At 26.2% G+C, this 25,009-nt stretch overlaps 1 protein-coding gene across 3 annotated transcripts; it reads right to left on the bottom strand.

The window, feature by feature from the left end:
* Positions 1-4,546: 4,546 nt before the first annotated feature.
* Positions 4,547-15,250, bottom strand: LOC145849635 (protein FAM219A-like). Of its 3 annotated transcripts, none has more exons than XM_082954627.1 (6): positions 15,134-15,250; positions 10,325-10,381; positions 9,407-9,450; positions 8,889-9,044; positions 6,668-6,751; positions 4,547-6,092 (listed from the first exon to the last, which is right to left on the bottom strand). In XM_082954627.1, the coding sequence occupies exons 2-6, from the start codon at positions 10,340-10,342 to the stop codon at positions 5,894-5,896; spliced, it is 501 nt and encodes a 166-aa protein (XP_082810753.1). In that variant the 5' UTR covers positions 10,343-10,381; positions 15,134-15,250; the 3' UTR covers positions 4,547-5,893. The 3 variants fall into 3 exon arrangements, with proteins under 3 accessions (XP_082810753.1, XP_082810754.1, XP_082810752.1); XM_082954628.1 differs by lacking the exon at positions 15,134-15,250 and having other exon boundaries at positions 4,547-5,415; positions 5,872-6,092; positions 10,325-13,354; XM_082954626.1 differs by lacking the exon at positions 15,134-15,250 and having other exon boundaries at positions 10,325-13,354.
* Positions 15,251-25,009: the final 9,759 nt, after the last annotated feature.

Raw genomic sequence — 25,009 nt, forward strand, 5'->3', positions numbered from 1 at the left:
ACAAGTTAAAAAAAAAATGTAACTTTATGTTGCATATATATATCTTATTTTTATTTGACTTTTGTTTTAAATTATAACCAAGTCTAATGAAGTGTTATCCTTTAAATCTAACAACTTTGTTGGTTGGGTTATGTTTATATATTTGTTTCATTAAAACCCAGAAATAAATATGAAGCTTTTGATATCATATTTAAAAAAGAATTGATTTTATCATTTAGGCAAAATTTTTATAAAACAGAGGTGCGCAAGTAAAGGAGTGTAAGGATGGCAACTCACAAGTACTAAATGCCACATACTGCAATTACGAAAGGAAAATAGGTTCATCAGCGCTGTGCACTACTGTTAAAGATTTGAACAAAATGTGGAATATTATACTCAATTGTATGACGGTAATTTTTGATTACTTTATTTATCTTGGTAAATACTTGTATAGTCATAAAAAAATAATTAAGCTGTTATGTTTGTATTTAAGTTATTATTAGCGTTTTGTGCAACCTATTTATACAACTTAATCTTTTAAATAAATAAAAAATGTTGCACGTGTTTTGTAATTGCAGTATAGTAATTAGTTATCGTTTATAACATTAACTTTTGACAATAAATTAGAAACTTACATTTAATTTGTAACAGAAATTAAAACTTTTAGTAAATATATTTGGAGTGTTTTAAGTAGGAGCTTTACTTAAAACCTTTTTTTTGTAAGTAATGTCAAAAATTTTTTTTTTATAATAACTTGAATCTTTATAGCTTAATAAAAAAATTGAAACATTTTTCAGGTTGACGATTCGAAATACCCACTGCCGGTACCTTGGAAAAAAGTAAGATAAAATAAAGATATAAAATAAAAAACATTTTTATTTTATACTTTGATATTTAACTAAAATATAGTTTGTGATTGAACTAGTAGTTTTTAAATATAATTTTATTTACTGTAGATATCTCTCAATTTGTTTTAGAATCTAAAAATGCAAAACAAGTAATTTATATTTATAAAAAAAAACTGTAAACAGCTTTATATAACCGAAAGGTTTTTTTGTACACCAGGTTCTGGAACCAAATATTTTGTGCGCTTTTTTTTTCGTTCAATAAACAATATGTTATTTTCATTTCAGCTATTACTTAAAATCAACTACATAAAGAATTGTAATGTTTTAAATTGTTTACTGCACGCTTAAAAAAAGCAAATCCGCATAGCACCGTTACAATGCATTACAAATGTACTAAAATTCGAACACGCCTAAATTACACTTTAGATTTTATTTTCTGTACTACGCTAGCATATTTTGTTTACTTTAAACCTGATATTTAAACAGGCCCAAGAACTGGGTGAACCTGTTGGGGCGGCTTGCGCACCTTTTGGTCTGTCGGGAAACAAACAGTTTCAAGAAATAAAAACTCAGTTGGGAGAAGTGGTGAGAGGAAGAGCAAGAGGAATGTGGATGGAAGACGTCAGATATCTCGAGGTTCGTTGTGACGTCATAGTTCTTTGGACTTTTCATATGTACAATAACGTAAAAAGAATGATATCATAAAAACATTTTTTGTTGTTTATGCTTTATGTTGTTCGCATTGTTTTTCGAAAATAAGTTAATTGAAGTGAAGTTAAGCATGAAAAAGTGTTGTACTAATCTTAAATGATCATATATTTATCAATTAGACTTTTTTACTTATCTTATGTATTTTTCGTTCAAAAACTTTTTTTTTTCTAGCTTTCTAAATAAAGCTTAGCTTTAATAATTTATAGTTTTGATAAGTAAATAGATACATGTATTCTAGAAAAAACACTATCTACTAAATCGATAAAGAAATATGTTTCGATGCTTAATTGGTTGACATCATTGAACCGTGAGACGATTTCTTTATTGTTTAAAAAATTATCATGCCTAGTAAAGTTTTTTTGAAGCAAATACCAACTGTTCTAAGATTGTTTCAAGTATTACATCGAAAATATTTAATTTTCAGGTTTTACCGAACTTTGAAGTCTAAAGATACTTTTTACTACATATTTTGAGCTATAAGATTAATTTGTGATAAAAACAAACTAACTCATCATAAAGCTTCATGTTATATTTGTAATACTAGTAAAAACAATTCAAAATGTTTAGTTTTGGTATAAAAAAATGACTGAAAGGTGTAAAATCAGATTCTTTGACATTAGTTTAAAATGTCTATTTCTTTATATTGTTCTAAAAAGTTATGGTAAATATAACAAGCAGTAAAAAATTGAAATAACAAAATACTTGAATTTTGTTAGATAACATTTTTCCACAATTTCTATGTTTTTTTTATATAAAATAATTAACAAATGCTAGAAAAGCAAACTACAAATCGTTTTAATATTCAAGTAAATTTTATAACTAATCCAATGCTTCATATTCCTGAAAGCTACTAGGTAACAAAATTTCAACAGACGGACTGCGGACCAGTTGTAGCAGTTTGGGAAAGTGGACACTCGATGGAGTCCTCGGTTATATGTCTATCCTTGTGTCGCGTGGACCAGAAAAATGATCGAATCACCACGGCCAAGTTCACTGCCCCAGAGAAAAACAACCAATCTAAAGTGACTGATGATCGGGTCACCACTGGAGATTACGAATTTTTTGATACTGATATGTCTAGTAGGTTGGTCTTTTTAGAGGTACTTAAGGTAATACTAATATTTTTTACTGTGCTGAGTTTTTTTAATCAAAAGTTGTAAAGTCTTAAAAATGTGCTTTAAACTTCATTAAAGCTATCTATAACATTTATTATTTTCAACGTTATGACGATGTAAATGTCTTATTTTTCAACAGAAGCTTTAATGACGATCTGAAAACAGTGACGGTTTCAATACTTTTGCCACAAAGAATGCCAGAGTCGGACTCGGAGAGAGACACCAAGTTGTACGAAATAGCAACACAAGTTGCTAATTTGGTATCTAGAGAGTATGGAATAACTACTTAGTCCGCAACAAGTTTAAAATAAAAACACAGTTTGATGCAATAAATTAAAACTATGAATGCTATTTATTTAAGTTTTGATTTTATTAAACGAAACTTTTCTAATAGATCTGTTTAATTTATTAGATGATTAACACGAACTGATATTTTAAAAATAACAGCCATACTTAAAACATATCTTCTAAGAATAAAAAATAAAGTAAAACTTCGAATGAAAAGGTGAAGCAGCAGCTAGAACATTTTATTTTTAATATTTTGATTATAAGGAATACTACACAGTGCTTACTCCCTTATCTGGCCAAGTTGGGCTAGCTTTTTGTTAATAAGGCCGGATAAGAACAAAATGACGTTTTTCTAATAATCTACCTCATATTGTTATCCATATTGTTCAATGCATGTAATAAAACGTATACTTATTATCTGTTGATTGAATTAACTATCTTTTACGAACTAAAGAAATAAAACAGACAAAAAATTAACGAAACAAAACTTTGTAAAATTTAAAATTAGCTTAACGAAAATAAATTTCGTCGTAAACAGTTTAACTAACATCGGAAGTCTTTCTGAAAAAGAAAGGTTTGTTTGACATAGCTTTCATGTTTCTTAGCATAAAACTGAATCACATAAGTTGTGAAAAACTTTCTGGTGAGCTTTCTGTTTTTTTTTTTGTTTCATCCGGCTTGTTGTGTACTAATGTTAAGGTATGTCCTGGCAACGTTCTTAAATACAACCCGGTTTCATCGCAACTAAAAATTTGATGTTTCGAGTAGCCCCGGTTTGGTATTCTTATACTTGTATAGCGTGAAAATATGAATTATAACGTCAAGTTTATTTTTTTCAAGAACTATCACGTTACTATAAACTACTTGCTTAGTTATTGAATTCAAACTAGAAAAATATTTATAGTAAAGCATTGATTTTAGCTAGACTAAATAAATTTACTTCTAAAATTAAACCAGCGGATAAGCAAGGAACCGTATAAGTGAGTACCGGATACCGGATAAGTGAGGAAGCATAATACTTACTCTATGATCATTATTTTTTTTTTCAAATAAAATGATTGTTATAAGTCTGTACGCATTTTTAAAAAGAGAGTTAATCAAAATATTGAAGTTATATTTTAAACGCTAAATACTTTTCTTAAAGTCCATGAAAATGTTATGGAAAATTTAAAAGTAAATAAAGAATGGATTCTATTATGAAGAAATAGTTTTTTTTTTGTATTTACTTTTAAAATGTTGATCAATATTTTAAACTGATCTTGTTAAAACACTTTAATAATATATTTTCTAAAATCAAATCATTTTTCAACTCGAGTGGAAAAATTTACAAAAAAATTATGACTTGGTTTCTGAAAAAACAGCTCTTAACTGATTTATAAATACAAACACTAACACAAACAACTTAAGTTTTTTAAAATATAGTTTATTTCACGATAAGAAATGTTTATCAATTCTTATGTTGGCAATTAAAACTAGTCCAAAAGAAATTTTTAATACACAAAACGGAAGAAATTAAAATAAAAAAATAACTAGTTTGAACATTTACTTGTAAAAAAAAACTGTATTGCAAATCTATAGTTTTTATATACATTATAATAAGTTCAAAAAGTTAAAAGTACTATAAAAGTAGCAACTAAAATTGACAAACCCTTTTAATAAAAAGTATGAGGTGTGATAAAAAATTGTTAAGTGTATAACGAAAAAAAAAAAGTTTAACAAAGTTTTTACCCATTTGAAAATCGACTTTAGACAGCATTAGCAAATGGCAAGAAAATAAAAATATTTAAAAAAAATATCAACTTTGTTATCAGAGATTTCAATCGGCAATTCCTTAGCCTACTGTTATAAGGGGTAACTATTTTACTAGATTTTAAATTGCATTGAAGAAAATATTACTTTATACTAGGTTGTAGCGGTTACATGAAAATTAAAACCCTGACAATTAAACTTCTTATAAAGTACTTTAGAAGGATATTTCTTAAATAGAACTAAAATTATAAAAAAACAGAGAGTCCATTTTTTAAAGTATTTGATTGTAATGAATAGTTTCAAAATAACTCAGAGTTTTCAAAATTTGAATCATCGTGCACCTAGTTGTAACAACTGGAAAATAACTTTAACTTTACTGCAATAAAACTAGTGAAACTTGAAGAAAGTAAAACGTAGATGTATAATTGATGTGATAGCAAAAAATGTCATGAAAATTACTACAAGCGCTTTTTTTTAAATAGTCGGGATACTTTTAAAAATATTTCATTTTAAGCCTCAATTTTAGCATGCTACATTACAATTTATGAAAGAAATTTGAAGAATAGCACAGAAAAACTTTACACGTCACAGCATTTAAAATGTCATGAAGTTAGTAAGGTATTGCAGATAAAAACCAATTTTGAAATTGCGTTGCCCAAAATTGACAGTACATTGCTCCAAAACGTTGTATATTTTATAGCATACAATTATAGAGCGTTAAATACCTACAATTTTAAAGATTAAAGTGAATTCTTTCAGTGAACACTTAAAATGATAATAATATTATTATGTAGAGGGTTAATCCAAGTCCAAAAACTTTATAATTACATAATAAAAAACTATTAAATAAAATATATCAATATAAATTTACAAGCTTGTATTTTAAAATAAGGTGTTAACAATTAAAAATGTGTTTTTATTGACTATTTTGTAATCTTCTTCTATCGGAAAGATTGTTTCAATATTTTGGCTTCTGAAGCAAAAAATTAAGAAATAGAAAATGTTTTTATGCACGAATTTTACTTGTAGACTTAGTATTCGAACAAAATAGAACATTTTTTTAAAAGTTTAAATTAGTACTGTTTTGTCATCGTTATAATTTACCCTTATAACATTATCAACAGTTTTGGATTTGTAATTATAAGGATTGGCCTTTTCATTAAATAGAACAGCCAATAAACCTAGCTGGACGTGTTTTTGAAGTTACATGATGTTGCATCGGACGTTGTACGCATTGCAACACCAACACGATGGCGTCCTGCTGAAATCCTGGGGCGGGATCAAATCTAAATCCTCGTCGTCCGAAATTTCGTCCAATCGAAAACCGTCTCGCTTCAGTTGTCGCGACAGTTCACCGCGAACTCTTTTCTCTGATTTGTTGAAGTTTTGATTAAAGTAGTCGCTGAAATAAAACAAACAATTATTAAGAATTAAGAAACAATCTTTTTTGAACAAAGATGAAAGATAAATGTAAATATTACACAAAAACCTATTGATGATTGAATTCCAAATGAAAAAAATTGGCTTCTAAAACTCCAAAAACATTGTTAAAAACAGATATTACGAGGTATACAGTATTATTTTTATTAAAGTCATAAATTGAATGATTAGAACTAGACGTTATTAAAAATCCAGGAAACTATATAACTACTTTAGAAAATTAAGGATACTCCTTGATTTTCAAAAATATATTTTTCCTTTTTTTTTAATCTCATAATTTTTAGCCAACCTGTTAATATCAAGGCTTCTACACCACAATATTTTAGTTTTTTAGTAGTGAACTAATAATCAATTAGTCTTTGGTTGTCAAATTAATATTGCAAAAATTAAAACGCTTTTACAAGTTGGAATTTAAGATTAATTTCTTTACAACGAGTCAGCAACAAAGTAAGTATTTTTACAATTTTTATTTTCCTGGATAAATTTAGCTTTTAGAAATCGTTTTAACAGTATTTAGTTTTTGATATATATAATAACCTGTCATCATCAGAAAGATTGAGCTCTACCAAAGCTGAATTTTCTAACTTTTGGTATCCCGACTTCGAATTAGGTATGTGTAATCTGAGTAAAATTATAAAAGGTTTTAAAAGTATTTCAAGATAAACTATAAAAATATTTAATTTCATTGAAGAATAAAGGTCTTAATCTATATAATGCTTTTACTAAACTACATAAGCGTGAATACTCAACTTTTGAAAGTAATGAACTACTAAAAAACGGATCAAGTTGTCATATTACATATCTTCAGAAAAACTGTTTTTTCATATAAATAACTGCCAACTAATTTATTTATATACGTAAACTTGATTATTTTCAAACTATAACTAGGTTTATCTTTGAATTAACAAATTTAAAAAAATTATAAGACAAATATTGCTCTAAATCTATCAAGTAAAAAATTAAAGAAAAAACGCGGTAAAACAATCACATTTAAACATTTAAAAAACTCATTTTTATTGAATTTGTCAGACTAAATTACAAGTTAATAAAATTATAAGATTAAAGAACTTTGATTTAATTTAAAGAAACAACTTTATTTTTAATTCAACAACTTCTTTATTACTAAGAACACTCACTGTGTATTTTAAACATTTTATTAATCAGGTTTGCCACTCTTTAAAGGAAAAAGCCACCTTGAGTTACACAAAACTAGCATGAGTTTATGATAAAAAATATTAGAAGCAACTATTTTTTTATATATTATGTTAACCAATTTTAAATGCCTAAAATTCTAAAATAAAAAGAAAACAAGATGAGATCTAAAAAAGAACGATTTTGAAAAAAAAAAGCTAGCCTTAAATTACGTGAAAAAAAATCAAAAAGTTAAAAACTAGTGTAAGATTTTAGAAATTTCAAACTTACCTTAATTTGTGGCAACCCTGGGTAACTTAAAATTTAAAAAGGTGAAACCAATAACTAACACTTTTAACAAACAAACATAACCTAAATGACAAAATTTAAATGACAAACAAACAAAAAATATTAGTATTTTTTGTTTAATTTTGAAAAAATTATTCTAGTTAACTACAATTCCTATGAGATTTTTTTAAATATTCTTACAATTTTGAAGTATTTATTATCTCAATAAAACGTATAAGAGAATATATGTTTTAAGTAATAGAGTCTATTTTTTATTTTTTAGTTTGCGCCTCCTATATAGAACCTACTGAACTCTCAAACTTCGATCACTTATATGTCAAAAGTAGTTTGAATTTTAACAAACTGTAAAAAGTAACTGATAAGTTAGTTGTCTATGTAAAACGTAAAACTAAAAACAGAAAGTAATTTAACCCCAAACTTGTATGAAAAATTAAAAACTAAATGTATATTATTAACTTAAATTTTATTTTTTTACTAAGCAAAGCTCTACAACTAAACAACTACTACATCTAAAATAGTCTTACCTTATTTTTCAGAATCTTTTTGTTAGATAACTACAACAAAAGAAAAAATAAATTAATGATAAATTTAAAAATGCAAGTAAAAAAAAAATTATACATTTTAAAACTAACACATTTAATATACATAAAATTAAATAATAAAAAAAGGAGGTTGTTTGACCTGGCACACCAATTTACATAACTTTTTACAATGAATCTTTTTAACAACTTTTTTTTTTTACAATTAATTATAAAAATCATAAGAAATACAACAAACTATTATGTAAATTAGTAAAATAAAAAACAAGGGAATTTTTTTTACGAAATGTACAAACTTTTACAAGACTGAAATTTTTCATATGCTATTTTTGTATTTATTACAATTTATAAACAATGGAACAAACTGTAAGAAAATAAAATCTAATCTTTTTATGTTACTATCAAAAAAAAAATTTGATTGATGAAACAATAAATCTCAGAACAAAAAATTGGTTGATAACAACATGTTTTTGTTTAAAAAAATTGCTATCAGATTTTACAAGTATTAAAATTTCTCTACTACTTGAAACTCGACTATAATAGAATATTAAACTTGATATGAAATGTTAATTATTCTCTGTAGTACAAGAAAAACTTTTTTACGTAAATACCAATAGAATATTTGAATAAAGATTTATGTAAATAAAAATTTAGCCGATTTTATGATAAGGTATCAATACACGAAACTACTTTTTCAAAAAATTATCTTATTTTATTATAAACTTCTAATAGTTTATTAAATACTGTTGTTGGTCCAACTTTAAACAAGTAATAATAACCTAGCAGCAGCTAAAAGACTCGTAGTTCTCTTAGGCGGTGTGGAGATAGCTGTTTGGGAAGAGCTGCTTTTTAAGTTGATCTTTTCATGACCTGAAGAACTTCTCATCTTGTCTCGTTGTCTTTTGAGCTTTACCTCCAAACTTGAGGGAGTATATCTACAAAAAAGTTCTTTAAGAAATTTTGAAAACATTATCTTTAAAAAACAATTCAAATAACTTTTTTTTGTAAATGTAAATAATAGTAATCTAAAGTGTGACAACAAAATATCAACTTAAAATCAAATAAAAAAGAATATATACAAATTGATGATTTTAAACAATTTAATATAATATCAAAAATTAAATATAAAATTACAATCTGTAAACATAAAACGATAAACATTAATGTAAACAAACTTTAGTATATATCCTTTAACAACTATTAAACACAGAAAGTTACATTTCTAGATATAAAAGGGACAATATAAAAACTATAGTAGTTAAAAATTTGTTAAAGCTTTTTTTTTTCATAGACCAACCTTGCAGTTAGCGGCTGTTTTTCACCTTTTTCATCGACTTCATTCTAAAAATAAAAGGATCGGAATATTTGTAATTACTTTACTAAATGACAACTATATGATTCTAGTTAATAACTAAACAATTACAGTTCTCAACTTCATAGAAGAATAGTATTTATTTTGAGAATATATTGAAATTAATATACATAAAACATAAAGACTTAATATCTAGAAGAAAAATGATCAATTTTAAGAAAAGGTTCATATAAGCCTAATCCATAAAACTTAAAAAAAAAAAAATTTCTCAAAAGTCAAAGGATTTAAAAAAAATAAGTTTTTACCTCCTGAAAGGCCTGCAATTATTTTAAAACAACTTTTTATTTGAATATTTTTCCACTATTTTGTTGATAAGCATTTTTAAACTCAATGTAGTCACTTTTACAGAAAATATATTCAAATATTTACTTAATAATCTATTGTGTAAAGAATTCTTCAATTACTCATTAACTATGCGCATACTTTTAAGAATTAACATACAGTTCATTTTTATCTTAAACTTCCTTTAATAACAGCTTATTAGTTGATATTAATGTTTTTTTAATAGATTTTATGTTTAGCTTTATAGAACAAAGTTGTACTTCAAGTCTTCTCACTATAGTAAACATCTTTCTGTGTAAAGATTTATATCTCTGAAAACATCTGCTTTTATTCAAATAAAAACTTAGGAAAAATCAAAAAAGACTAAGTTTTTAAAAAATTTAAAAATAGCCAAGCCTGAGTACGTGGCAATTTTATAGTTATCAATTTATAATAACTAAAAAAAAAAAGAGCTCCACTGATATTAATCTGTATTTTTTTAATGATCAACTTATAAGAAAACTGATTAGTTTTAATTAGTAAACTATAAGTTTTGAATTATATATTTTTTTTAAGACACACCTTGAATTTTTCACTCATGTTCACCTGTTTTGTAGTTGTTCACTGGTAGTAATAAATCTGTAATTTTTTTATTGTAACTAATTTAGTCCTAAAATTATCATTTAAAGTAAGATTACTCCTTGTGTTATAAAACGCAATACTACATCAACTTTTAAAATTATTTATGATATGTGAAAAAAAAGTTAATTACAACAAAAATTTTTTGGGATTACTCTAATAGTATCAGTATTCAATAGTATTTATATTTATGATGTTACACTTCTTTTACTTGCTATTTACAGGGTGGTCACTGATTTTTCAGAAATTTCTTCCAGGGTTTTGAAAGTTACATGTTTTTGGGTATATTTTTAGTTTAAAATCAAGTTCAAGGTAAAACATTGTAGTAAACAGTATCACAACATTATAAAGATACTGTAAACAGGGTTGCCAAATGTTTTTGGAAAATTTTCTCCAGGTTTTCAAAATTTCCTTTTAAAGTACACATTTTTGGGTCAATTTTTAGTTCAAAGTTAAGTTTAAGGTAAGAAAATGTGTTAAATAGTATAAAGAATTGAAAAGAAATTGTAAAGCTACTTTAAATGTGTTTTTGATAAAAAAAAATTTGATGATAACAAAAAAAAAATTATTTACATCATAGATTTTTGTGTCAAATTGAAATTTTACTGAACATTTTAAAATTCTTAAAAACTCAAGATTTTTTAAGTGATTTTTGTTCAAAATTCCAAGTTTTTTTCAAAATTTCTCAAATTCCAGGGTTTTAAGCCTAAATTGTCAAATTCAAGGTTTATCCAGGTTTTCACGTTTTTTATCAACCCTGTAGAAAAGCTACTTAATAGTGTTTTTAATTTTTTCAAACTTTAATAAAGACAAAAAAAATTTATCAATATGATATAATTTTAGAATCAAATCAAATATTTCTTACTTTACATATAAAATTGTTTAAAACTCCAGTTATTTTCCGAACTTTTTAAAATTCAGTTTTTTTAGCCTAAATTGTCAAGTTCCAGGTTTTTCCAGGATTCCAGGTTAAGTTGCAACCCTGTATTTAATATTTACTCATTAGTTGATGTAGATAAAATCAACCTAGTTTCAATAAACAAAATAAACACTATTTGTTTAATGTATTTCTAAGGATGTATATACACTAGGGTGCTTATAAAAATGGTGACCTTTGTGTTATCAGCTAGAAAAGTTTTTACATTTGGCAAATACCACAAAAACACCCCGTGTAAAACTAAAGATGATTTGAAGAAATTTTGATGCTAGCATACTTTGATTTTATGAAAACTACCCCAATGTAAATTTTGTGGGACTGTAAAATGCAAACTCGGAGTTTTTAGATGGAATGTTATTTTACAAGTCATAAAAGCACATTGTGCACAATTTAAAGAAAGTTTCATGAAGACACCTCTTGATTCAAAATAATGGAATTCAAGAAAACTTACAAAAAGTGCTACAAAATACATAAAACCAAGAAGTGCCTCCATAAAACTTTCTTTAAATTGTTAAACTCAAAGGTTGCCGCTTTTACAAGCATCCTTATGTACCCACAGCCATTTTAAATGCATATCTTCAAGAAATAAAGTAATAAAATAAAATTAAAGTTGTAAATTTTAGTGTATGCATTAATCTATTTCAATAACTTTAAATATTATATTTATCCTAATATTAACTTTGGAGAAAAAAAAATTAAAATTAAAGAAATTTTTGCAATATAAAATTTGTGCCTGCCTATACACTTTTTGATTATCTTTTAAAAAAGCCCTTGGGCTATTAGATCACAAGCCCTCAATAGACTGAAACCTTTTGGTTTTTTTTAATTTTATAGTTGCATCCGAAGAAGCTTGCAAATTTTATTTACAAACAAGCACACTATATATCTTGCCAAGTAGACAATGTATTAATCATTGCATGGCAGTTAGACATGGCTGACGCCACTGATCATACCAGCAAACTGTAGTTTTCAGTTAACATATTATAAATTGCTTGTAGATTGATGAATAAAAGCTTCTTAGGTTGCAACTGACTAACAAGTTTCAACTAAAACAAAACCTGGGTATCAAACTAACATTGGCTTGTAGTTTGATTATCCAAGTGGTATGTGTTGTTTATGAACAACAAAAAAAGTATTTAAAAAGTATGTCTAATAACCTGGTGTACAAAATAAAATGTTGGTTATCCAGTGGTACACCACAATATGATAAAAACTGCCAGGTTTTTCGGTTGTGACTGACTGATGAGTCCTAATAAGGATGTAACTGGTCTTAGTCTACCAAAGGCTTGTGGTCTGAATATCAAATTGGCATGATCAACCCTTTGTAAAACTTGAGTTTGTATCACAGCAAACAAAAGTCCAGACTTTTGCCGATGTTTTTGTTGACCATTTCTATTGTAGGACTTTCTTTTAAGTAGAAATACTTTTTATTAAAAACTTTTTTTATTATAGTCATAAAATGTTTAAATAAACCACAACTGTGTAAGCAGAAAGAGTTTGACTATAAGGTTTTCTTATTTGTTTTAAAGTTTCTTTAGTTAATTTGTTTAAAATTTTCCTCGGTTATTTTATTTACTTAAGTGTCTTTGTTTGTGTTAAACATTTTGTTTCGTTTTGTAATTTAGAATGTTTGTTTTTTGCGTTAATTACTATTTTACGTTAATTCATTGGTTTTTTACACCAATCTAATTTTTTAAGTAGTTTTCTAAAGTCATTGTTTTTACTTGAAAAGCGTTTGTTCTATTTCAAATATCTTCAGTAAGTTTCTGAAGAGTTTCAGTGAAAATATATTATAACTTTTGTGGTAAAACATTGATTGTTATTTTATTTAGGTAAAAAGTATAGTAGACTTATGTTTTTAATGTTAAAAAAGGTTTATTCTAAGTCAACAGTGCATCTATGTGATAGTTTGCTACATTGTCAATGTAAATTAAACAAGGTTATGCTTTTGAATGAATTTCTGAACTATTTATGTCACTATCTAAATTCTTAAATTCAGTTTTAAAATATTAACAATGCAACCGAAAAACCAAAAAAAAAAGTTTACTTAAGTTAGAAAATCAGCTTTATAGCACTAATAAAACCATTGATAAGTCAATTTAGTAAACACTCAATATAAAACCGCATAGAGAATATTTTTTATAGTGTGTTTTTATTATACTTAAAAACATAAATTGTAATCTTTTTTCTGAGCTTTTAAAGTTTAAAATGTAGTGTTAAGAAATTTTGTGGAGTTTTGATGAAAATTTTGACGTTTTTTTAAACTCCTTTGATTGATGAAACTTAAATTTGTTTTTTCTAAAGGTCTTATCTACGTGTGAAAATAATTCTATGGCCATTGGACTATTTTTGACTTATCCTATACAATGCATTTTTAGTTATACATAAAACTCATGTACTTTAATGTTTAAAAAATTTAAGGCCATTGGGTTTTACATATTTTTTTATATAAAAATTAAGATGGGCATAATATTTGAAAGTTAAAAGTCTATACTAAAAGATGCTTTTTCTATAATAAAAAAAATTATTTAATTTTTGAGATATAACTAGTTCTAACTTGTGAAAAACATCCAATATAACTGTATGGAACAAAAAAATTTAAAGAAAAATTTTCTCAGAATTTTAAAAAGGCATTAGAAATCTATTAACTACTTAAATTTTTCATCTGTAATTTAGTTCAAACTTTTTGGAAATACTATTTTATTATCATAAACAATTTGTGAGAAACAGATTTTAGAGAAAGTAAAACTTAATTAATTTTATGACCAAAAGTGAAAAAAAAAATCTTTATTTTTTAAATTTATCATGCAGGCATAGTTGCAAGAAATCACTGCTGAGATCTAACCGAGCAGGCTAAAGTGCATATGCACTGAAGCAACTGTTTGTGGGTAAATTCCTCAAAATTGAAGTAGTGATTTTGTGCAACTATGCCGGCCTGATGAGTTCTAATAGGACAAAACCAGTCGTAGGTTGTCAGGGATACTATTGTTGATGGTTGTGTGGTAAAGTTAATTGTTAATTATTAGTTATTGATAAGCAATGAAAGATTTATATTGAATACTTTAAAAAGTAGTTATATTTTATTTTAATAAAGTAAAAACATCAGTCTCATACTCTGCTATTTTAAACTTGATTATGACTTAATGTTTTATTTAATAATTAAAAATACATAGTAATACTGTAAGATAGTAATGAAGCATTAAATCTTATAGATCTGAAAAATTGGAGCCCATTAAAAATCAAAATAATTGTTTTTTTTTTTATGAAAAAAAGACTTATAATGTTTTGCTGGTTTGAATACTTCAAACAGAGTCAAACTTTTTTGAATTTTGACTCTGTAGAGCTGTTAAATTTTTTTATTGGTAGTAGCAAAACATTGTTAGTCAGTAAAGTATTTGTGTATAAAACAGTTGTTTTAGTTATTTAATAAACAAATTTGCGTGACCAAGGACTTAAAGAGTTCTACTGATAGCTTTAGAAACTCTTGAACATTACAAGATAAAAATTCAATGCCTCAACACATATACAAACTAAAAGAAAATAATTAAAGCCTAACTTACTTATTGTTACAAATAATATTTAAAAATGTGAATGCTCACAAAAAATAATTATGGTTAGTTGTATTTTAAGTGGACACAATCAGACTGGACAAAGCACTCTAATACAAACATTTTTTTATAAAAACAGTTAAAACTTGGCAGACATGTTGTAATATGTACATTGTATAGTACATTTATGACAAGTTAGTTTTTTATATTATAATTAACTTAGACCAAATGAACTTTACCTTAAAAAACACCTATACAGTAACCTACCCCTTTACAATTTGGCTATTTCTGAAGTAAGCACTGCTGGTTGGGCATGTACTTTTTAGCTGGTAAATGCTATGTTCAAAATGTTTTTTGTTTTACTACTTAGAATTTTAAAATCAAACCTAAAAGTAATAATACAAAAGTATTATATTTGAAATTAATTATACTGAATGAAATCCAAATATATTAAAACTAAAGGAACAAGAAAAAAGTTATGAACCTACAAATTGTATATCAAATCCAATACTAAAAACAAATGTATTACAGAATATTTATTTGACAAAAGTAACAAACAGTGCAATTAATATTTTCATACATTATGATTTAAAAAAAAAACTAATAAACGTAAAAACATCTAATAAAAATTTAGACAATGAATAATGAACAATGCAATTGCCACTTACATGACCCATAATTGAAACATAGTTGTATAAAAAAGCAATATTAAAGAAAATTAAAAAAAAACACTGCAATTGACATTTACGTACTCTATTGAAGCAGCAATGTAAAAAGCCTTTAAAAAAGCAATATTAATAAACTTGAACATGTGGTTTAGTTTAGGTAATCAAAAATCAAAATTTTTAAGGTTGTTCGCTTGGGGGGCCTGGCAGCCCCCACAGAACAGATACTGATTTTAAGTCAATTGCAATCATCTTAATATACTCTTACTTACAATATTAGACAATATTAGAATATAAAATATTAGAATATCAATATATGATGAATATGAATATAAGGAATATGAATACTATTAACGGATGTCAATAATTGAACAAAGAAAAAAAAGCGCTTAAATATTTGGTCCAAGGACCTGGTGTACGAAAAAACCTTTCGGTTATAAAGTCATACACCAGGATACAGTTTAAAGTCATGTCCAGGACAATAACAAATAAATAACAATAACAAATAATAATATGAATATTTAATAGAATCTAATAATTATATATAATTATATATAAATACAGAAAACTTAAACTATCACTAACATATTAATTAAATCACTAATACATTATAAACAACTATGAAATTACTAAATCTTATTATTAAACAAATTAGAAATATAAACTTGCAATTAATGAAAATCAAAAGAGAATAACAGCATTTACAAGTTCATAGCAGTTCATACACCAAGTTCTCTGAAGCCCTATCATATTACTCTCCAGACATATCCTGTCTTCAAAAACAACTAAACTTCTCTATTATTACTTCATATGTTTTTTAAGCTTCTTAGATTCATTAGAACTATTTTGTACTTTTAGGAAAAATAGCCTAACATTACAAGGTACACACTGTTGGTTGGGTACACATTCTTGAGCTGTGTTCAAAGCGCGTACCTAAGCAGCAGGTTACCGCATTTGCTTTTTCCTATTTTTTTCATCAAAGTATAATCCATTATCCAAAGCACTCTAACACAAACAATTCCTTTAAAAACAATACAATTCATTTGAATTTAATACTAAATGTACATTTATAAACCTTTTTTTTGCAGATTCACACAATTGTATCAAAAAATTTACAACTGCCTGAATTAAACCTTAAAAAACACCGGAGATTGTCCAGTGAAAAAACAACTATATAATTACAATTGGTCATTTTTTTTTTTTTTCATTTAATTTAACTTTTTTGTGTTACTATCACTGTTACTCCTAACCCTTACCCTCGGTTAGTATCTTCTTTTTTTCTTTTTTTAATTTGTTATCATTATTTTATTTTTTAAATATTTTTTTTACTCTCACTGTTACCCCTAACCCTTGGTCGGTCGCTTTTGTTTTATTAATTAATTTTTATTTATACTTATATTTTTTTTAGTTAATTAAAAAAAAAATTCATATAAATTTTTATTAGTTATATTTTAATTTAAACACCTAGGATGATGTCGCACCAATATCAAACTGAAACTATATTGTATTCAACGTTTTTTTTATTAAAATTTTGAACTAAAAATTTAAATTTTACAAATATATAAATAAGTTCTAACTTATTCATCATAAACTAATAAAACTTTAACTTTTAATTGCTTAATTTTACACTATAAAGCAATTATAATATTACAACAATTTATATACAGGGTTGCCACTCGTTTTTTCAATTTTTTTTTTGAGGTTTTTCAAATTTATTCCAGGATTTTTTTATTTATATGATAGATTTTGTGAGTCAAATTTAAATTTTACTACTGAACATGTGAAAATTGTTAAAATTCCAAGTTTTTCCAGGTTTTTTTGCCTAAATTTACAAATTCCAGGTTTTTCCAGGATTCCAGGTAAAGTGTCCCTGTAGAAAGATCCGTTGGTGGAAAATTAACGTTTCCTGACACTGAAGTAAAGCAAGTATCAAACCAACTACACACAAAAATGTACAGAAATGCAACAGACACAGGTCTAATAATGCAATACACTAGTATGTGTCCAAAATCTTGGAAACTTGGTTTAATAAACTTTTATCTAATCAGAGCTCTAAATATATGCTCAAATTTTACAGCTTTTAAAGAAGAACTTACAAAAATTAAAAACTTATTGCTTAAGAATCAGTATTCAAAAAACCTTATAGAGTACAAAAACAACAAATTCCTTAAAGTTTATAGAATCAACAACACAATATTTAAACAAAATGAAAATATTAAAACAAAAAATGTAAAGAAAACAGAAATTGAAAACTGCTCTTATTTTACAACAGTTTACGTAGGTAGTTGTTCAATAAGATTCCAAAAACAAATAGCATCCATATTTCAAAAACACAACATTGTTATTAAACTTGACTACACCAGCAAAAAATTTTCTGACTACTTCAGCAACAAAAGTAAATGCTTAAGCTTATTTGACGCACATGTTATTTACAAATACACCTGCTCTGCAGAAGCATCCTACATTGGAGAAACATCACGGCAAATCTTCCGACAAATTACAGACCACTGCAGTACAGATAAAAACAGCGCAATACTTGAACATATTTTTAATTGCACACACTGTCAAAATTCTGACATAGTTTATGACTTTAAAGTTTTAAAGCAATTTAAACAAAGCAAACTCTACAGCCAGGAACAATATTGATTGAGGAAGAGTGTCCTAAGTTAAATGGAAACTCAAAATTACTAACAATTTATTAATTTACATATGTTTACTTTAGTATTACTTGCTAAATCTCTTAAGTTTGTAGTTATTTGAATTTATTCATACATCATAATTTAAACTTATTTTTTAAACTATTTACTTACTAACCAAAATTTTTTCAAATTCATTTAACATTTATCACTTGAAAATGAAACTAGTATAGTTTTGAGAAGCTTTGTGAAATAAAATATAAAATAAAATGTGTAATTTGTCAATAATAATTGCAAATAGTTTATAAAAGCGTTTAAAAACCTTCCTATAATAGAACTTTTATTATGCATTGCATAATATACAGCACTTATATTATTTGGTAATTTCCTAGGATGATGTTGCACCAATATCAAAGTGAAAATATTTTACACTTTCATTTTTACACTTTTTAAAAAAGACAAGTATAAAACTGAAATATATACGATTACTCAAATTTGGATATAAAACTTTTTTTAATATTTTTTATTATTTATTTTTAAATTTTTATTATCACTGTCAACTCTAACCCTTACCCCTGATTGGTAGCTTTTTTTTTGTTTTATAATTAGTTTATCTATTAGTTTTCTTTTTTATTTTTTGTTAGTTTTCTGTTTATTATAAATGCTACCCCTAACACTTATTCTCAATTTATAGTTTTATTTTTATTTTTTATCAATTTACCTTACAGTTTTATTTTTATAAATAATATCAATTAGTAATTTTTTTATCTTTGCTATCAATCACTGTTACCCCTAACCCTTGATCGGTAGCTTTTTTTGATAATCAAAAATTTATTTTATTTACTTTAAGGTCTCTATGTTTAAGGTATAGTTTAGATTTAGAGTTTTTCAACTTCATACTTGTCTTATCAGAGTGTAAAAATGGTAAGTGTCAAATATTTTTGCTTTGATATTGGTGCGACATCATCCTAGGAAATTACTTATTATTTTATAAAAAAAAAAGATTTTTTGTACTAATCAGGAAAAATGATTATCCGGACATGTTTACAGAAATATATTTTTTGTTTTTTATTTTTTTTTTATGGTAAAAAAACATCAGTCTCAAACTCTACCCCTTGCAACGATAAACGTTTTCTGGGGAAAAGTGAGTGTGTTACATCATATGTAATTTTACCTGCCCCATTAATATTTAACTTTAACTATCCAAAAATAAAATAAACAAAAAACTATCTTTTAAACAAATAAAAAGCCCTTGGTGACACGCCATTTGGAGAACACTCACAAGGCTAAAATCTCAACACTAAAAACCACAAAGTGTGGGAAAATCATGAAGCTCAAATCCCCAAGTAAGTGTTCACCGGCGCTACAACAAAAAAATCACACCAACAATCCAATCATGTGATCACCGCCACCAAAGTGAACTCACAATCAGCTGTTGAGCAATTGCATAAAACTAGTATTATAATGAATACATTAGCATTAAATAACTATCTTAAAGCTTGATAATTAACTAATTTACTGAAATGGTACTCAGAAAAAAAATCTAAAAATTAAGCTAAATTAGAAAAAAAATAAAAATAAATAAATAAAAATTAAACAAAAACTATTAAGAAAAATGTAGTTTCTGAAACTTGTATTGGTGGAATTAATTTTAGTCTAATAAAAGTAAGAAAAAAAATATATATATTTATGCAATAATAATTAATATATACAGCTAACAAATAAATATAACAAAAATATAATAAAAACTGGATAGTAGCAAAAAAAAAAAAAAAAAAAAACAATCACGCATAACCATACAATACCCACCAACAGACCAAAACCAGCCAATCATGATCAGAGTAGACACAAACAAAATTGACCGTACATATAATAAGAGAAACAGATAAAAATAACAACCAAAAGCAATTAATCAAAATCTGCATGCAACACAAAATATTCAACCACAGCACTCTAAACCTACTCAGTATACTGGCTCAACAAGAATTTTTTGTAACTATATTTAAACTGATCTTTTTTTAGGTTTTTAAAAATTTCTGGAACACTAGACCACAACTTAGGGCCCAAATACTTGAAGGAGTTTAGGCCAAGTTGTGTTCTAGGTCTTTCAATAACAAAATTATTATTTTTTGAATGTCTTGTATAGTGTGTATGAACCATACTTACTGGAGTAAAACAATTGTGGTCAACCTCAAATCCTCTCAAAGTATTCAGCATCAACTTACAAACTTGCAAATTAAACACCTCATTAAATTTCAGTATACCAGTTTTTAAAAACAATGAATTTGTAGGAGTCAGTGCAGGTACGCGACAAACATATCTTACAATTCTTTTTTGCATACAAACAATTGGTTTCAAATGACAACTAGCAGCACCACCCCAAACAGATATACAATACAGGATATGAGGATAAAACAAACTATAATACACCATTTTCAAAGTACTCGTATCCAAATAATATCTTAATTTTGACATCATAAAACAACTTCTTGAAAGCTTAGACTTAAGGTACTTTAAATGTGCCTTCCAATTTAAATTATCGTCTAATACCACACCTAAGTATTTAATATTTTCACTCTGCTCAATCACAAAACCATTTACCTTAACACTGAATTCATTCTTTTTTGCAGTTCTATTAAACAGCAAAAACTTAGTCTTTGAATAATTAATAAACAATCTATTTTTACACAGCCATTCATCAATTTTCTTCAACTCCATATTTATAACAACATTAACATGGTCAATATCACAATGTTGATAACTCAGACAAGCATCGTCTGCAAACAATCTCAATTTAATATTTGTAGCTGAAAATATGTCATTATGTATACAAGAAACAACAATGGACCAAAACAAGAACCCTGAGGTATCCCAACATTCAAAATTTCACGCTCAGAAACAACATTATTTACAACAGTAGACAGACTTCTATCTTTTAAATAACTTTCAATAAGATTTAACATTGAGCATTTTATATTATAACATTTAAGTTTTGATATTAGAATTTTATGGTTAACAGTGTTAAAAGCTTTAGCAAGATCCAAAAAAACAGAACAATTTACCTTTTTTTTTTCACCAGCCTCAATTAGTTCCTCAACAATCTGATTTACTGCTAACTCAGTCGTACTATTTTTTCTAAACCCATATTGTTTGCAGTGCAGTAAATTATTTGACAGAAAATAACCACTCAGTCTCTCACACACCAATGACTCAAAAATTTTAGAAAATGGAGACAAAAGAGAAATAGGTCTATAATTATTTACATTGTTTTTTTTACCATTTTTATAAATCGGCACTACCTCAGCATGTTTAAGAGAATTAGGAAACACACCATACTCAACACAACTATTATACAACATAGAAAGATAGAGAGAAATTATTTTTGCACTAAGCTTCACAAAACGAATACTAGGGACATCAGAACGCACACTCTTGTTAGGGTTCATTGTTTTAATATAATTTTCAATTTCGCTCGCTGATATATTCTTAAAAACAAAACCATTTTTTACAGAACCTATTGAAAACTTATCATAATCACAAGCAACATGTGTTCTTTTTTTTATTAAATCATCAGCAATTGACACAAAATTTTTATTCATAACATTACCAATTTTTTTTGGTTCAACAACAACATTACCATGCACATCAAGCACACCATTGATTTTTGAATGAGAGATAGGTTTAGTAGCAACAATATTGTTAATTATTTTCCACAACTTTTTACTGTTTGTTTTGTTTTTGTTTACAACCTGTTTAAAGTAAAGTATTTTAGATCTTTCAATAACTCGATTCAGAATATTTCTATATTTTTTGAATGTAATTGAAAATTTTTTTGTTTTATCTTTGATGGCAGACTTAAACATTAGATTTTTCTTTTTAATTGAAACAATAATCCCCTTTGAAATCCAAGGTTTAGCTTTTAGTTTTTGATCTTTTTTATTTAAAATTTTAATTGGTGCATGATAAAACACTGTGCTACCAAACACACTCTCAAACTCATTCCAACACTCATTTATATCCTCACCTTTTGTAATACTCATTTTCAATTTACCCAAGTTCCTTCTAAGATCATTTAAAAAAACTCCAACATCAAACTTACTGAAATCTTGAACTGATTTTTGATAACACAATTCATTTTTATTCATTAAACATTTAATTTCACAAACAACAGGCATATGGTCAGATATATCATAATCTACAACATTAACATTTAGCTTCTCACGCCCAAAACTAGAATAAACATGGTCAATCAAAGAACTAGAGGAGCAATCAGAAGAAAGTCTAGTTGGGGAATCAACAAATTGTTTAGCACCAGCACTAGAAACACAATTCAAATAGTCACAAGTACGCTGATCTCTACTAAATAAGTTTATATTTACATCACCACCAATTATAAAATCTCTTTTCTTTTCATTTAATATATCTAAAACTTTAACAAAATTTTCTTTAAAAGTATTAAATGTAGAGCTTGGGTGTCTGTACACATTACCAAGTATAAGATGTTTATTGTTTCCAAGTTTAATAGAGATCCACAAATCATCTACATCACACTGTTTAAATGATATACCTTCTACAACCTCATAAGAGTGACAAGCTCTTACAAAAAATGCAACACCACCAGATTGATTACTATTAGACAGTTTATTTACAAAATCATACCCATGCAGTTTACCCATAAAAGGTCCCAGACTAGTCAACCAAGTTTCACAAACACAGATTATATCAGGTAGATTTTTCACTAAATTCAAAAATTCCTCAATTTTATGTAGATTTGCATTTATGCTTCTAATATTCATGTATACAACACTAATTGTATTTTCTTTTCCAAAATTCACACAATTTAAGTCTAAATATTGGTCATCTTTTCTACTAATATTCATCTTAATAGGTTTATAAAAGCAATCATAGTCAAGATCATCAACATTCTGAAATGGAAAAACAGATTTTTCACATAGATCACAATAAAATCTAAAACTATTGCTTTTAAATTGGTACAGAACATTTTTACTAGTTGTACATTTAAAATGACATTTTCTATTACATAAAAAACAAGTTAAACAATTTTCTGAGTCTTTACAAGCTAAACTACATCTATAACAAACAGACATGTTCAAATCACAATCTTTACAAAAAAAAGGTAAATCATTTTTACATATCTTATTAAGACTCTTGTTTGGTATACTGACACATTTGCAATGCATCCATTTAAAACAACCTTCACAATACACACATTTATCTTTAGAAGAAAATCTTTTAATACAATTTTTACAAAAGTCTTCACTCCCAACAATGTCAAACTTAAAATTATTTGTACAATTTTTACAATAAAATAAATCACTGTTATAAGAATAGAAGTTAAAATTAAGCTTAGATAGCCCAGAACAATTTAAATGTATCCATCTTCTACACCCATCACAATATATGGATTCAAAATTTGGAGGTTTAAAATCATTTTTACAAACTTTACAAATCTCAACAAAAGCAGTTTTAACTAATTTTGTCTTATATGAGCTCATTTAAAGTACTAAGTAAAATCTCAACAAAAACTTTAAAAAAAAATAATAAATAAATAAATACCTAAATATATTAATATTTAGAATTAAGTGATAATTAACAATCACTTTTAGAATATTTTTTTAACTCTTCTACACAATGAACTACCAGAGCCTTGCTTGTTTCCTTCTCTCTCATCAAAACCACCCCACCAGACGACCAAGAGAACTTCCAGCCATTAGCCTTTTGGAACCTTCTTGTATGGTAAAGAAGGTCCCGACTAAATTGTGATAAGTTCTCGTTGATGTAAATCTTCTCAATATTTTTACATATTGAGTTAAGATTAGCATTTGCCAACTTTTTCTTCTCTTTCATGATCTTGACCTTCTGCTCATAAAATCTAAACTTAACTAAAATTGGATTAAATGCTTTCTTCTTCTAAATATTGCCTAACATGTCCAGATAAGTGAATAAGCACTGTACATACATACACAATTGTACAAAATATATCAAAGTAAATTAATAGTCTGTTTGGGGAAAGTAGGAAATAAATCTAGTTAATATTACAAGTAGAAAAATGGAGAAATCAGTAGTGAATTTAGATGAAATATATAAAACTTTTATTTATTTATTTTTATCTCTTGTTTTTGTGGAAAGTTTCTGAATTTTACTGATGTTTAGACTATTCAAATTAAATCTTTTTAGTCTTAAGCAAAAATGTTCCACCCTCTCACACAATACCACATTCTGTGGTAACTTGTTCCACATAGTCTTTGCTCTGTGAAATATTAACCTTGCCACTGACTGTTGTTAAAATTGAGTTAACATTTTATTTTTCTATTATTTCATCTTAATTGATATATTATGAGAAAAACTGAATAGTTCAACTTTTTTTTTTATTATATAAAAAAACATCAGTCTCAAACTCTACCCCTTGCAGATAAAGTTTTCTGGGGGATTCTTTTTTTGATAAAATCAAGAAGCCCCTCAATGAAACTTTCTTTATACTTAAATTTCACACAATAAGTTCTTGGGGTAATTGATACAGAAAGAACTATTTCTAACTAAAAAGTTTAAGGTCAAATTCTTAGGGTCTTATCTAGTTTACATTAGGTATGTTTACAGAAAAATCAATGATTGGTATCTATGTTTCTACAAATCATCTACAAAAAATCAAAGTGTTTTTGTGAAATTTCCCAAAAATAAAACTATTTCCAGTTAATTAAATTTTTTATACAAAAACTTAAAGCAAACGTTTTTTTACCATTGTTTTAAGATTAAAAAAAATTGATAGAATCTTTACCTTAGTAGCAGGTAGTTAGATACAATATTTATCATGTCATAAACAA

The sequence above is a fragment of the Thalia democratica genome, chromosome 2, assembly GCF_965202585.1.
Source record: "Thalia democratica chromosome 2, ktThaDemo2.hap1.1, whole genome shotgun sequence".
NCBI lineage: Eukaryota > Metazoa > Chordata > Thaliacea > Salpida > Salpidae > Thalia > Thalia democratica.